Below are 14075 nucleotides of genomic sequence, written 5' to 3'. Positions count from 1 at the left end.
TATTTTTATGCTAAAATTTAAATTTCATTGTATATAAAAAGTGACAGCAAGAAGAAGGTGATTAAAGAAAAAAAAGAAAGAAAGCAGTTAGAGTGACCATATCTTTGTTGATCTGGATAAAGAGACTTGAGACAAAGAAAGTCATCATCTTTATTGTATAAGGGAGAAAAAAAGTAATTATATATAGTGATGGACCTGTATCATGAAATCTACCAAACAAAGACAATATGTTTAGAAATTTCACTGTTTTCAGTGTGCTATATCAAATATAACATAACAAAACATACTGCTGCATTATACAGACAGACATTATTCCACACACATTATTCCCCCCACCTTTTTTTAAACATCTGAGAAAGTCCCTGTTGATAATATGGTAATTCTCATTAATTCTTAGTAATATCTTCCCTATATATTTCAATTAGCAATCCCAACTGCAAATTAGGCTTATTTATGCATGACATAAAATCAGACTGGGATCACGTATTACCCTCACACTAATAGGTTTGCCAAATCTGTGTGAGGGTGCATGTATTTCATTATTGAATTAATGCCCATTTACTTTCCTTGTGCACTGCAAGAACTGTGGAATCGTATCAAAGGAAAAGCCAGCTCTTATCCTGGGATGACTTGCTGTTTCATATCAGCATGCAGAGTGAGGAATAATTTCAATAATTTTTTCTTATGACACCCTGTCACTAAATAGGCAAAACAGAAAAAACAACTGAATAGAATATGAATTTTGGTGAGACAAAAGAGAAAGGGTTCTTCAGAATGCATCTCTTTTATTCAGAATAGCAAAAACAGACAAGTGGGAGTTAACTCAGTCTTTTCGACCTTGGGAGCCCATAGCAACTATTTAAGTACAAGATATGAGGGAAGACTGTGTGTGTGTGTGTGTGTGTGTGTGTGTGTGTGTGTGTGTGTGTGTGTGTGAGAGAGAGAGAGTGTGAGAGAGAGAGAGAGAGAGAGAGAGAGAGAGAGAGAGAGAGAGAGAGAACAGTTCTTAAGTAGATGCTTCAAACTGTTGAGGAGAAAATACAGCATTTCCCAAACCAATCCAGATGTTCTACGCATTTTTGACTGATTCCTTTTCACCATTTCTCTTTTCCAGGAAGTCACTCCAGAGGACAAAGCTGTATCTCTGGCCTAAAGGGAGCTATTGAAAAACCTGACCTCAAGGAGATGAATATTTATGGACTGTGAAAAATGGAGTAAGAGACAGCGCCTTTTTGTAAAGCCAAATGTCTTTTTCACTTTACTGCACCTACCTTGATATATTGATATAACAATGAGCATTAAAATGCTTTTACACCCTTGAAAGGTGCATCCATTGCTCACCTTCTTAACCAAGTTATTAAAAAAACACAGAAAGGTAGACAAGAGCTTGGCTGTTGCAATGTCTCCACCCTTATTAAGTGGAGTCAGATGGACCAGTTGTTATGGCTTATGTTCACTGCTTGTTCTTCTTAGTCTCTTTCTGACCACTTTGGCAGCAAAACCCAAAGGACCAGGCCATACACATCTAAACTCCATTCGTATCGATGGAGACATCTCCCTGGGAGGACTGTTCCCAGTGCATGCAAGGGGCCATGGTGGAAAGCCCTGTGGAGAACTGAAAAAGGAGAAGGGAATTCATCGTCTGGAGGCAATGCTTTTTGCTCTGGACCGCATCAACAATGACCACGACTTGCTTCCCAACATCACACTGGGGGCCCGTATTCTGGATACTTGTTCCCGAGATACACATGCTCTGGAGCAGTCGCTAACGTTTGTCCAGGCACTTATAGAGAAGGATGGGATGGATGTGAAGTGTGCCGATGGTGGATCTCCCATCATCACAAAGCCAGAGAGAGTTGTAGGTGTCATCGGTGCTTCTTCTAGCTCAGTGTCCATAATGGTGGCTAATATCCTGCGTTTGTTTAAGGTAAGTACCACTGTTCCTTCTAAGCTGCACGCATGTGTGGTCATGCACTCCTGATGATGTGTCCACGCAGAAAATAATTTTTCACAGTTCCGTGTTACGACTGTGGAAATATAGGAAATAGCGTTTCAAACCTTCCAGTCATACTGCAGTGTCCCCACATGCACAAATAATTCATGCAAACATCCATAAATTAGCTTTCACTCATTTCCTACCGATGTGCTTGTGGGAAAGAAATTGTTTTGTGCTGTTCGCTGGGATGAGGAGGAGCATTTTAAAATTTTATGAGACAGCATGTACTTTTCACTATTTAAAAACTATTGGCTGTAATTAGCTACAATAACTGTGAACTTAGCAAGCCATCGTAATTGTTCAGCACCTCTGAAAATCACACATTAAATCTTATTATCATAGTGGTGCTGTCTAGAGTTGTCTTCCCAGGCCAGACTGCTAATCCTAACTAGGCATGGGCAGAGCGACCGCAATCTGTGTGGCTCATGGGATATTTCTGCCCAAATGGCAGAAGAGTATGCCCAATAATAGGTTTTGCCCAGCAAGATATAGAATTAGAGAGAACATTAGTTAAGCACCATGCTCAGTTCTGTTCTACTGGTGTATCTCTGGTTACACATACTGTAACAGCCCAAATGATACTGTTTGCTAGTACATTTCTAAAGCTCCAGTTCCAAAAAAGTTGGGACGCTGTATAAAATGTAAATAAATGTAAATAAAAACAGAATGCAATGATTTGCAAATCTCATAAACCCATATGTTATTCACAGTAGAACATAGAAAACATATAAAATGCTTAAACTGAGTAAATATTGGTGATTGGGAAGATGGGCAGAGGTTCACCAATTGCAAATTTGTGAACATCTGCCCATCTTTACTTCTGAGAGATTCTGCTTCTCCAAGATACCCTTTTTATACCCAATCATGTTACTGACCTGTTGCCAATTAACCTCCAGCTGTTTCTTTTTAGTAACTCTTACTTTTCCAGCCTTTTGTTGCAACTTTTTTGAGATGTGTTGAGGCCATCAAATTCAAAATTACCTTATTTTTTTCTAAAATGGTACATTTACTCAGTTTAAACGTTTGATATGTTTTCTATGTTCTATTGTGAATAACAATTACATTACATTTATTCATTTAGCAGACGCTTTTATCCAAAGTGACTTACAAATTAGGAAATACGAGCAAACATATGGGTTTATGAGATTTGGGGTTGTTGTTGTATTTTACAATTCAGTTACAGTCACAGTGTTCAGCAAAACTTAAACAGTACATTTTCAGGATTGTTTGCATACATAGAAAAGAGAACCGAACAACTTTGTATTGTTATGGGCACTTTAGCAGCTACCTAATAGCCTTACAGCTTTTCGGCTTACTGAATAAACAATTCACCTGAGCTACACATTTTAACACACTCAGCTAAGACTAACAGCAGGTATGATCAAACTTACCTTTAGATTTCATTTCTTTACACACTCTTTTGAATGGTACTATCATACCACAATGTGCAGAGTAAAAACTGATAAAAGCTTGTTGTGCATTATGGGACCATACATAATCCTTTCAATGCTAATCAATGAGACACCTGAGAAGTCTATGAATTCTATGCAGCCTTTAAATAAACTTTACTGAGAGCCAAGAATTCTTAGGGCAGAGCGACAGTATAGGTACACACACCTAGGTTCCCTTCACAGTGACTCATGTTTTTACACAGCTTTTTTTCAGCTGCAGCTGATTTTTAAAAGGTAAAAATGTGTCCCTGGTGGCACAGCAGGTAGTATTCTGAGCTTAAATTACTGTCTTTAGGGAGTTTCTGTGCATGTTTTCTTCATGTCCATGAAGCTTTCCATCGTAGGGCTCTGGTTTCCTCCCACCTCCCAACAGCATGCCAGTAGATGGATTGGCTAAGTTAAATGGCCCCTAGGTGTGAGTGTGTGTGAGTGCTGCTCTGCAATGAACTGACATCCCATCAAGGGTGTATTTTTACCTCATGTCCAATGTTGCCAGGATAGGTCCTGGATCCACTCCGACCCAGACCAGGATAAAGCAATTACTGAAGATGAATGAATAAATGAAGGAAAATGCACCATTCTTGATTTATGACACTTTGTGTTCATTATCCATATGGTCTGGTTTATATTTGTAAAACATGTTGATATATAGACTTGGTGAACGAGAAAGTAATTTTTCTATTTTCAAGCATCCAATATAGTGCATATGTATTTGGTAATGTCAGGTAATGCATCAGTATGATGAATGTTAAAAAGCAAGTTTGTAATGAATGCTTGAGTGGGGAGGATATGAATATGTAAATTGTTAAATGATAAATTGAATGTGTTGTATGTTGAATGTGTTGAACTTTTGTAAAAAAAAAAAAATCAGTGTCATACGTAGTTGACAGTGCTTTTGTTTTTTTTATTAGCATTATAATGGAAATATTCATCAACTCACCTTTCTACATTTCAAAAGAATATTGCTACTCAAAGTGTATTTACTGTATAATTTAGAATGCATTTGATTATTAAGCTTAGCTTGAAATATTCCAACAGGCTGAATATATTTTTTCTGGTAATGGGAGTGAATTGGGTCAAACATTCTGCTGCAGTTTGCACTTCCATGCTATTAGCAGTCTAACTGCCAGAGCTTATAACACCAGGAATAATCTCATACTAACCTAGAATAGCAAATATTTTCTCTGCTTTAACCAGATAAGCATTTACTGGACTTTAAAAAAACATGGAGTTGAGCTTGCTTGTGGAATGATGAAATACATCCGCAGACTCTATGGGCTGTTTTTTCCAGACATAGATTAAGCTTAGTCCTACAATTAAAAGATCTTCCACTGGGAAATGCCCATTGATAGTGTAATTTTCCCCAACACTTAATCCTTTCAAGAATGAAAAAAAAAAAAAATTCTATGATTTATATTCAATTCACTCCTGATGCTACAGCTAAAACAAGTCATTACTTTCACTCCTGTTTTCTAAATGAATTTTAAATCATTCTGAAAGATCAAAAGGCACCTCTCAAAGTTCTGATGGATTCTGTGTAGTAATGTACCCAAATTTTGTTTGCATTCGGGATCAATTTTGCACCTGCTCGGTATGAATAATGTACGAATCTGCGCTTAGCTATGATTGTCATCCACTGCTGGTCTGTAGTCGGTGTGATTGATCCTTTTCCTTGTTCTATGCCGGGTGGCCGAGAGACAGCTGCGTGTTTAATGGATGTTTACCAAAAAAAAAAAAAAAGACATTTATGCAGTGGCATTCATCAGTGCTGGAGCTGTGATTAAAGACATATCTAAGGCAGGGTGTGTGCGTGAGGCAGAATTGTGCCAGTGATGATAGGCCTTGGGCCCAAGTTATAAGCACATTTAAAGCATACAGCTAAAATGCTACCATTACTAATGGAGAAGTGGTGTGGTCTGGATCAGTGCATGCTTGCTGTGGCTGGATCACAAACAGTGTAGACACAATTTCTCTATATATATTCACCTCTGCACAATAACAATCATCTCTGAGATAGCCACTGATTAAACTCTTTAGTCTCTAACCTTCCACACATTCTACTGCATCATCAGTTACACTTTACACCTTTATACATGCTCTTCAGCTCTTCACAATCAGCCTTGATATTTTCTCCACTTGAACAAAAGCGGTGCCCCCTCCTGTCAACATTACTTATTTCTATGCTTTCAATGAACATGTAATTCTCCTTGCATTCAGCCATAAATGCCACTTCTTCTTCTTCATCAGTTACATTCATTTAGTCATGGACAGCTTCCTCTTCCCATTCTTATTCTTAAACAGTTGCCTGAGTAGTGAATGGCAGTGCTGGTGATCACTTGGAGTTTATGTAACTTTTCCACAGACCTCACACTCCAGGATTTTCCTTCACTAGACATCAAAGGATTTACAAGAGGCTGGTGCTGAATCGTGCACTTTTTAAGGTGCAAAAAAATTCTTGCCAGACTACATCGCTCTTCTCCAAGATGGTTTATTATAGATTAAACAGTAAGTCTGTAAATAAGCTGGTGTCTTACCTCGTTCATTTAAGGGGTGAACAGAGGCGTTTTCTCAGAGCAGACAAATGAATTCACAAGGAAGCAAAGTGCATCTCATTTTAAGACTTTTCCCACATAGCTTTAAGCTCTTACACCTACTGCATATAGTCTTCATTTGGTTATCACATGGTTTTATCAAATATGGAGTCTATAGCACCTAAGAGAATGACCAGAGATACAATAACACCTTGATACAGTCACACAAGCAAGAACAAACGCCCTCATAGACACACTTTTATATACACCGGTTGACATGTTTAAAGGAAATCTGTCTCTGCAGCAGTGGAGCGTAATAAGTGTCCTGCGCTTTGCCTGATTCATATTTTAAATAAACATTGCGTAACACCTGGGGGCTACAACTACACAACTACAGTGCCGCAAATCCTTGCTGAACTTATCACAATGTACACATTTAAAGGTCAAAATGCACTGAAGGTATTATTCTGAGACAGACTTTGGCAGCTGTAGGCCAGTCATGATGGTTCTGAGCTAGTGGTCTGAAGGTTGTATATATACTGTAAATGAACTGGGTATAAGGTGGGCGGCATGGTGCCACAGCAGGTAGAATCGTTGACTCACAGATCCAGGGATGCTGGTTTGACCTTGAGCTCAGGTTACTGTCTGTATTGAGTTGTGCATGTTCCTCCCATGTCTGTGTGGATTCCACTGGGTTCTCTGGTTTCCTCACACCTCACAAAAACATGGCAGTATATGAAATGGCTAATCTAAATGGCTCCTAAGTATGTAAGAGTATATGAATGTGTATGTGCATGGTGGCCTGTGATGGATTGGTGGCCCATCCAGGATGTATTCCTGCCTCATGCCAGTGTACTGGGCATATCTAAGGCACGCTTCAGATCAAGTGGTTACTAAAAAAGAAATGCATTTAATGAATGAATGAATGAATGGTATAAGAAGCATTTTAAAATCTTCAATTTCCTAATGAACTTTGACAATAATTAGAAAAGACAAATTCAGGCTATTTACTTTGATTTATTTATTTAAACTTACCATTTATTTGATGGTAAAACCAAGATTACGTCATTTATTTCACAGACCACTGCAGTGTGAATTTTGGGAACATGTGAGCTAGACTTCAGCTTTCTCACTCCCATTAAAAAACTAATAAAGTCCATTGTGGTACAAAGTTTATTATACTTGCATACTGATATTTTATTTTATTAATATTTTATTATAGCACATTAATTTTTTAGAATATTGACATTTTAAGAATGCTGTACTCTGTACTCCATCACTTTCTAACAAAACAGTGACCATTAGAATTAAAGTGCAGAAAATCATAAAAGACTGGCCACATACACCTCAGAATTTGTAGAATTCTTTTGTAGATTACTTGCTCTTTCGATTGCAAATGAGTCAGATACACTGTGTAAATGTTTTTTTTATTATTATTTGTTTTTTAATTACAGCGAAACCATACAATCTCCACTAAGGTTACTACATTTAAAACATTTGAAACTCCCAATGATTGGGTAACAACGCTGGCTACATTTGCATATGACTAGCTGAAGTGATGTGGCTCTGTGCCCAGTCAATAAATACCAAAGTAACAAAAACATGCTTCATCCAGTAAGATCAGTTAATTGCAGTGCAAATGAGGGTTTTGAAGATTATTCATGATGTCAGTGATAATTTCTAAATCCTGAAAGTGAGGTCTACAATTTGTGAATGAAAGCAATTAGGCCATTAATGTCCTATCAAAACAACAATTTGACATTATTTTTAGTTTAAACAACATTGACGATATTAACAGGGTAATTCTATGGTTGTACCAGAGAGCTGGAAAAAGAAAACAGTAACACTTGCCAGCATATTGGGGGGGAAATTTGCCTTCTTTAAACCATGCCCAGAGACAGTCAAATTGCATGTATTTGCAAGCAGAAGGCTCAGAGTGCCCAGTTTTCAGCAAATAGTGTGTGTACCTTGTCCAACATTTCTTCTGATATCAAGGCATTGCTAGGGAATTGGTCTCCCCTTTTATGCAAAGCCAGTTCATGATGTTTGCTTTCCACTACATGATGGAACATTATTTCATTATGGTGTTGGATTAAGTTGAGGTCAGAGTTCTGCACAAGGCAGCTAAGATCTTCCAATATGTTCTTAACAAACCATTTCAGCAAGGACCACATGGGTGATATATAGAATCAGCTGAATCAAAACGTTCAAAATGTAGGTCAGTATTTATGAGGATTTCTCCAGCTTTAGAATCAGCTTACAAAGTTGCTTAAGTTGATTTTCTGGGCAGCACATTCAGATTATTAAAATTGCCAACATGTTGTTCATTTTTCGGGTCTAGACTACCTCCTTTAAACACACCAACGTGCCTTTAACGTGACAAAAAAATGACATGGATAGAAAATACAGACTGAAGAAGTTCATGTTTCTTCTTTGCTATAAACTGTAATACAATGTAACATAAATCAAGAGACAATTTTAAAAAAAATAAATAAAAATAACAAAGCCTAATATGTTGATGAGAATTATACATTCAATGAACATCTAATATAGGCATATAGTGTATTGCCAATATATTCCTGAATCAGTAGTCCTAGTTGTAATTATCACATTAATCACTACATATTAGTTCCCCCCTTCATTATTTGGCAGCTTACAAAATAAGGTTGAAGGAAGGAAGGATAAGCGGTATAGAAGATGGATGGATGGATGATGAATTTCAGGATGACATATTGTGGTTACAACAAATAGTCAGACAGTGGTGCTAGATGTAATACTGCTCCTCCTTTGAGCCTATATAACACAATAAAAATAGATCTAAGGTGGTTTTCACATTGAGCACTTTTGCTGCAGTCCGAATGTGAGTGCAGTTGTTCCCGGCGCCTCCCACAGCGTTGGTCTGGTTTCAGACTCAGTTGAGTCTATCGAAGCTTGGTGCATTTGCGTTCGTCTTGCATCATCACAAACACGCATAGAGAACACAACGCGACTCACCATATTTTGTAGTTTTTTAAAATTATTTTGGTGCTATTATCCACAGCAGTGGACATCTTCTGTGTCCCACAATGTTCCCGTGCCACTCATGGTATACGTGTGTTGTGGAAACGATTGATGTCGTCATCAGCTAAAACACACGTGCAAGTTACTTTACTTCCTGAACAAGTGTGGACCCGAGTACAAATTGCGTTCACATTCATGGGAAATCGTGGCACAGTTCCAGTGCAGCCAACCTCAGACCACCTCCTACAGGTAGTCTCAGGTTCGGTACCATGGTGTGCTTCCCACATAGCACAGCTTTCATATTACCAATTTTTCATGCAAACCGTGCTCTGTTTTGGACTAAAGTGCCAGTGTGAAAGCCCCCAAGGTTCACAGTAAAAATTGTCTGTACTTGTGACATGCCTCTGTTTCCAGAAAACATCAGCTCATGTGTACAACACCTAGACAACTGTCTTTTAAGTCTGTAGTTATGTCTGTGGTCTGAATAATATGTACAATTTTGGTATTAACTGGTATTAACATGCCGCTATGTGAACAGGGACAATGCCATGCTGAAACCAAAATAAACATACCAACATTGTAAAAAAGTGAAGAATTATTGAGGATGTCACTTGATAAGTTCTGACACCAGGTAACCTAGCTTCAAACTTGAAAAACTATCCTTAGAGCATTATACTTCCGCTCTCATTTTACAGTTAGACTTATATGTTGAGGCAGGTAGCGTTCTTCAGGCATCTGCCAAACACAGACTTATCCGTCGAACTGCCAGACACTGAAGTGTGATTCATCACTCCAGAGTACATGTTTATACTCCTCCAGAGTCTAATGGCACTACATTTTATATCATTCTTACTGATGTTTGACATTGTGCATGGTGATCTTAGGTTTTGTGTGGCTGCTCAGACATAAAACAAAACAAACAAACAATGTTTAGCACCTGGGCATGCTAACTCAGTAGTGGTTGTACCAACCGAAGACAAATGATTTTTTACTTTCTATGTACTTCAGGAGTCTTCAGTAGTGAGTCTGTGTAGTCTGTCAGTTCATAGATGAGCTGTTGTTGCTCATAGATCTTTCCACTCAGTTCTCCAGAGCATCCCAGTATCCTGCCAGTGTTTTCCATGGAGGTTACATGGCTGTGTGCACAAGTAAACACCTGTGTAAGAAAAAATGCATTACTTAAATAGAGAATACATTATTTTGTCTGGATCCTTTTGGGCAAAATATGTGGCATACAATAAAATGTGTTTATTTCTTGTCACTGGCACTGACATTATTTGCAAATGTTCTGGCCTGCTTTATTAAATCCACTACTTGAAGTGACTCTTAAAAAACAGACAAACAAACAAAAAAAGACTAGTGAGAGAATTAGGTTTGAATCAATTAACTTACACTGCATTAGGTTTTTAGTATTAATAATATGAATATGAATGTTTATTTCTTGGTAAGGTCACCTGATAATTAACCCTGGTGGGCAGGAAAAGCTAAAGGTAGCTGACATTACTAGCTCATACTTATTACCTTGAGGTTCTTTGACCCAAGACAAAGACTGCCTGGAGTCCCACTCCACTCAGCAGGGTCACTCAAAATAGGCACTCAGACATAAGTCACACTCGCGTTGCATGACTCACAACTTGATTTGGAATGAAGACTGAAGATGTGACATTTCTGCCTGGATGAAAACTCTGTTAGATAGATTAGTTCACTTTGTCCACGCTGGTGTTTTCCGCTCCCAGTTCCCAGTCTTAGTTTCATGCTTCGTGTTCCACGTGTATGACCTTGTTTCTCATTTCCTCATTGTGAATTCCGCTTAGCCCAGTTTATGCCTGTTTGCCAATCGCCTGACCCTTTGCCTGTCTTGACTACGTTTTTGGATTACGATTTGGATTTGTCTGCCTGCCCTTTAATAAATGTGTCTTTATCTGCACCTGCTTTCGTATCCTACTTCCTTATGTCTCGCGACGTAACAATATCTACCATATCATAGAGTTTGTTCCAAGCAAATTGGTTAATAAAGAACACCTAGTCTGGGTTCATATAGCTTCTGAATGGTGATTTCAAAAACTGTAAAATATTTGCTGGATGTTTTCTGGATGTTTAATTTTTTTTTAATTCTAGAGACCCTTTTCCAAATTATATCCATTTAATATGAAATATCTCATAATATGGCACCATCTCTCAATCTCACTGTGAAGACTTGCTGATTCTTCCAATTAGCTCTGACATTCGTTACCACATGTCTTCTGGGTTATATGATATTTTAACCTTAGTATTTCCAATTGTATTGTATTCAGAGGATTTCTTTTCTCATTGTTCGGTTGAAGAATTTGTATTGACCATGGAAAATATTTTCACTGTATGCATTTGGATTGTGTTTACCTTGGATTTTGTTTATCTTTGTTTACCTCCCCATCAAATCTGCTTTTTTTAAGAGATAGGTTCCACAGATAGCCACGACTGTTTTGCTCACTTCTAATAAAACAGATTATGCTAACATCAGCAGTTATAAATGACTAGAGTAGCAGAATAACAAGATGCATCAACATTAGCGGTAAGATATGGAAAACCAGACCAATTTTAAAATAACGTTCATAATTTATTATGCATTCAGGTATAGTGCAAACCATTTTGAAAAAGAGCTCTACTCTTCACGCACAATGAAACATATTAGCTGCCTCACTAGCTACCAGTTGTCCTGTGGTTAAAACTAATCTAACCTGTAAATGAGTTTGTTCTTATGGGTTTGTTTTGTGGGAGGTTGTATAATCACAGTCAGTCTGATTTAGACATGCTGTGACTGATGTAGTACTACTAACTGCTAGACTAATGTTACTGTAGGAAAGAGTGTGACTAAAATACTGCATGTAGCCAAATCAAATAAATGTTCTGTGACATTAAATGCCACATATTACATAGACTGAGGGAAGTTCACACTATTTAAAGTATTCATTTTACTTTGAAAGATACCCAGTGTGTTCTGCAGCACGGAGAATGATATTAAATGCTGTATAACACTGCAAAGGCAGTGCAGCAATTAAATTATGTAGGACATCTGCAACAATATTAAAGAAGACCTATTATGAACCTTTTTACAAGTTGTAATATAAGAATATGCCTGTGAAATTTCAGCTCAAAATACCTCACGGATCATTTATTATACCATGCTGAAAATGCCCGTTTTTGGGTGGAAGCAAAAACACACTATTTTCGTGTGTCTCTTTAAATGCAAATGAGCTGCTGCTCCCCGCCCCCTTTCCTGAAGCGGACTGTGCCTTTATAGCTAGTGCTTTGGCTACTACTGCAAAAGATCAGGAGAACCAGTGACACCGTAAATACCGGTGTTCAGCCGGTGGAATCTGCTAACTAGCACTGCTAACAAGCACATGATTTGCAAACATTCACAAAATATAAAGTGCAATACTTACGTGTTCTGGATATGAAACTGGATCACAAACAGTTGGTATTGATCCATGCTTGAGAATAAACTTTTCAGCAAATCCTGCTTTGTATTGACCCTCATTCACAAAGCAGTCTGGTGTAAAATGATTCACACAAACATACACGAATTTAGCTAATTTTTGGGGCACATTTCCTTCAAAAAATAAAACTACTCCAATGCGTCTTCACTCCTCTGATGCCGGGAGTACATGAAGACTCTTATTCTTACAGTCAACAACACAACGCACAACGCTTACGAAGCTGAGACAGTCTTCTTTATCACTGTAGCTTCTCCAGTGTGGAAAACTATGCAGCTCTCAGGGTAGGAGCTATGCCAATAGGGCAGAGTCTGTCACCAGTTGTGGGTGGGGCCTGTCCTAACGTGACATCACATTGGAGATAAAACGAAGACTCATTTTGAGACACTGTTTATGAATTATGGGGAATATAAAAAAAGGTGTGGGTGGATTTTTACCATTGTAGGGTGGTTGGGTACGCACACTGCCGACACACATTTATGTTCAAACACCATGTAAAAGTGAATTTTGCATAATAGGTTTCCTTTACAAAAAATATACAAACACATTTGTAATGAGCTCTCTCTTAGCTGACAGTGGTTTAATAAAAAACAAATGTAAACCTACAATTTTCTATGTAAAGGGTCATTCTGCCTAAAAATCTAGAAGGATATTTTAAGGGATGTGTATGTTTAAGCAACGTCATTATCAACAATTTTATTTACAGTAACCAATAACATTATTTCAAATTACCTTATCATATCATAGTAGTGGTAGTCCAAATGTATGAGCTTAGCATAATTAATGTCACAAAGATATTTAGAGGATGATATAACTGGGTGCTGGCTAGTGTGCCATCCTCCAAACAATGCTGTTAAACTATGATGGATATATCTCACTACATGGCATTTAAGAACACTGACAGCATGTACACCCTCACCCTTGGCTGCTTTTAACCTGTAAATTGGTCAGTTGGGAAGCATTCTGTTAATACATAGTCCTGAGAGGTCTAATTTAGAACATAGCTGCTGTTTTCTGCTCAGAGACCAGAACGAGAATGATCCCATGACAGGTGTTTGGTAATCCATGTGGATGACTGTTACTGTACAGCAATGGGTGGCTGAGTCACAAAAGCCCACTTAAAGACTTGAGCAAAAACCCAGATAGCAATAGCTAGCATTATACTTCTTTTGTCTTTTTTTGAAAAAAGTAGTCAATGATGACAAATTAGCTGAGAACAACAGCAACAGCTCCTGAAACTAGCAGCAAATGAAACTAGCCCAAAAAAAAGGAAACAAGATCACTGTGGTGCACATGCATTTCTGACTTTATACTCTACATAATCTTCCTTACCCTCTCCCAGTCTTTGCAATATATCTTTGTACTGTACATCATAGACATGTCTGCACGTTGATATTGTTTTGTAATGTAATGTATTGGATTTAATTCTGATTATTTTCTATAAAACAAGTTCTTGGTGGCATCGGAGTAGTTTAAACCAGCCCAATCTGGCAACCTTGTCATTAATTGTCCTATCCTCTGACACTCCAATAAAATTATTTATAGAGTGCGCATGGGGCTGCATGATTCCTACCCCAATGGTTCTTGTTCCAGTTCTCATTTCTGGCCACTGGGTAAAATA

The 14075-nt window shown here is 37.9% G+C and overlaps 1 protein-coding gene across 1 annotated transcript in view; it reads left to right on the top strand.

Annotated features, from left to right (window-relative positions):
• Nucleotides 1-1454: 1454 nt before the first annotated feature.
• LOC128615221 (metabotropic glutamate receptor 4-like) overlaps nucleotides 1455-14075 on the top strand; it is a 103803-nt gene continuing 91182 nt past the window's right edge. Inside the window, exon 1 of the mRNA XM_053637115.1 lies at nucleotides 1455-1927. Within this exon, the coding sequence (XP_053493090.1) occupies nucleotides 1652-1927 (276 nt within the window). The 5' untranslated portion in view covers nucleotides 1455-1651. The remainder of the gene's footprint in view (nucleotides 1928-14075) is intronic.

This window comes from Ictalurus furcatus, chromosome 11 (assembly GCF_023375685.1).
Source record: "Ictalurus furcatus strain D&B chromosome 11, Billie_1.0, whole genome shotgun sequence".
Taxonomy (NCBI): domain Eukaryota; kingdom Metazoa; phylum Chordata; class Actinopteri; order Siluriformes; family Ictaluridae; genus Ictalurus; species Ictalurus furcatus.
The sequence above is the reverse complement of the archived record's forward strand: the minus strand, read 5'-3'. Positions and strand labels throughout refer to the sequence as shown.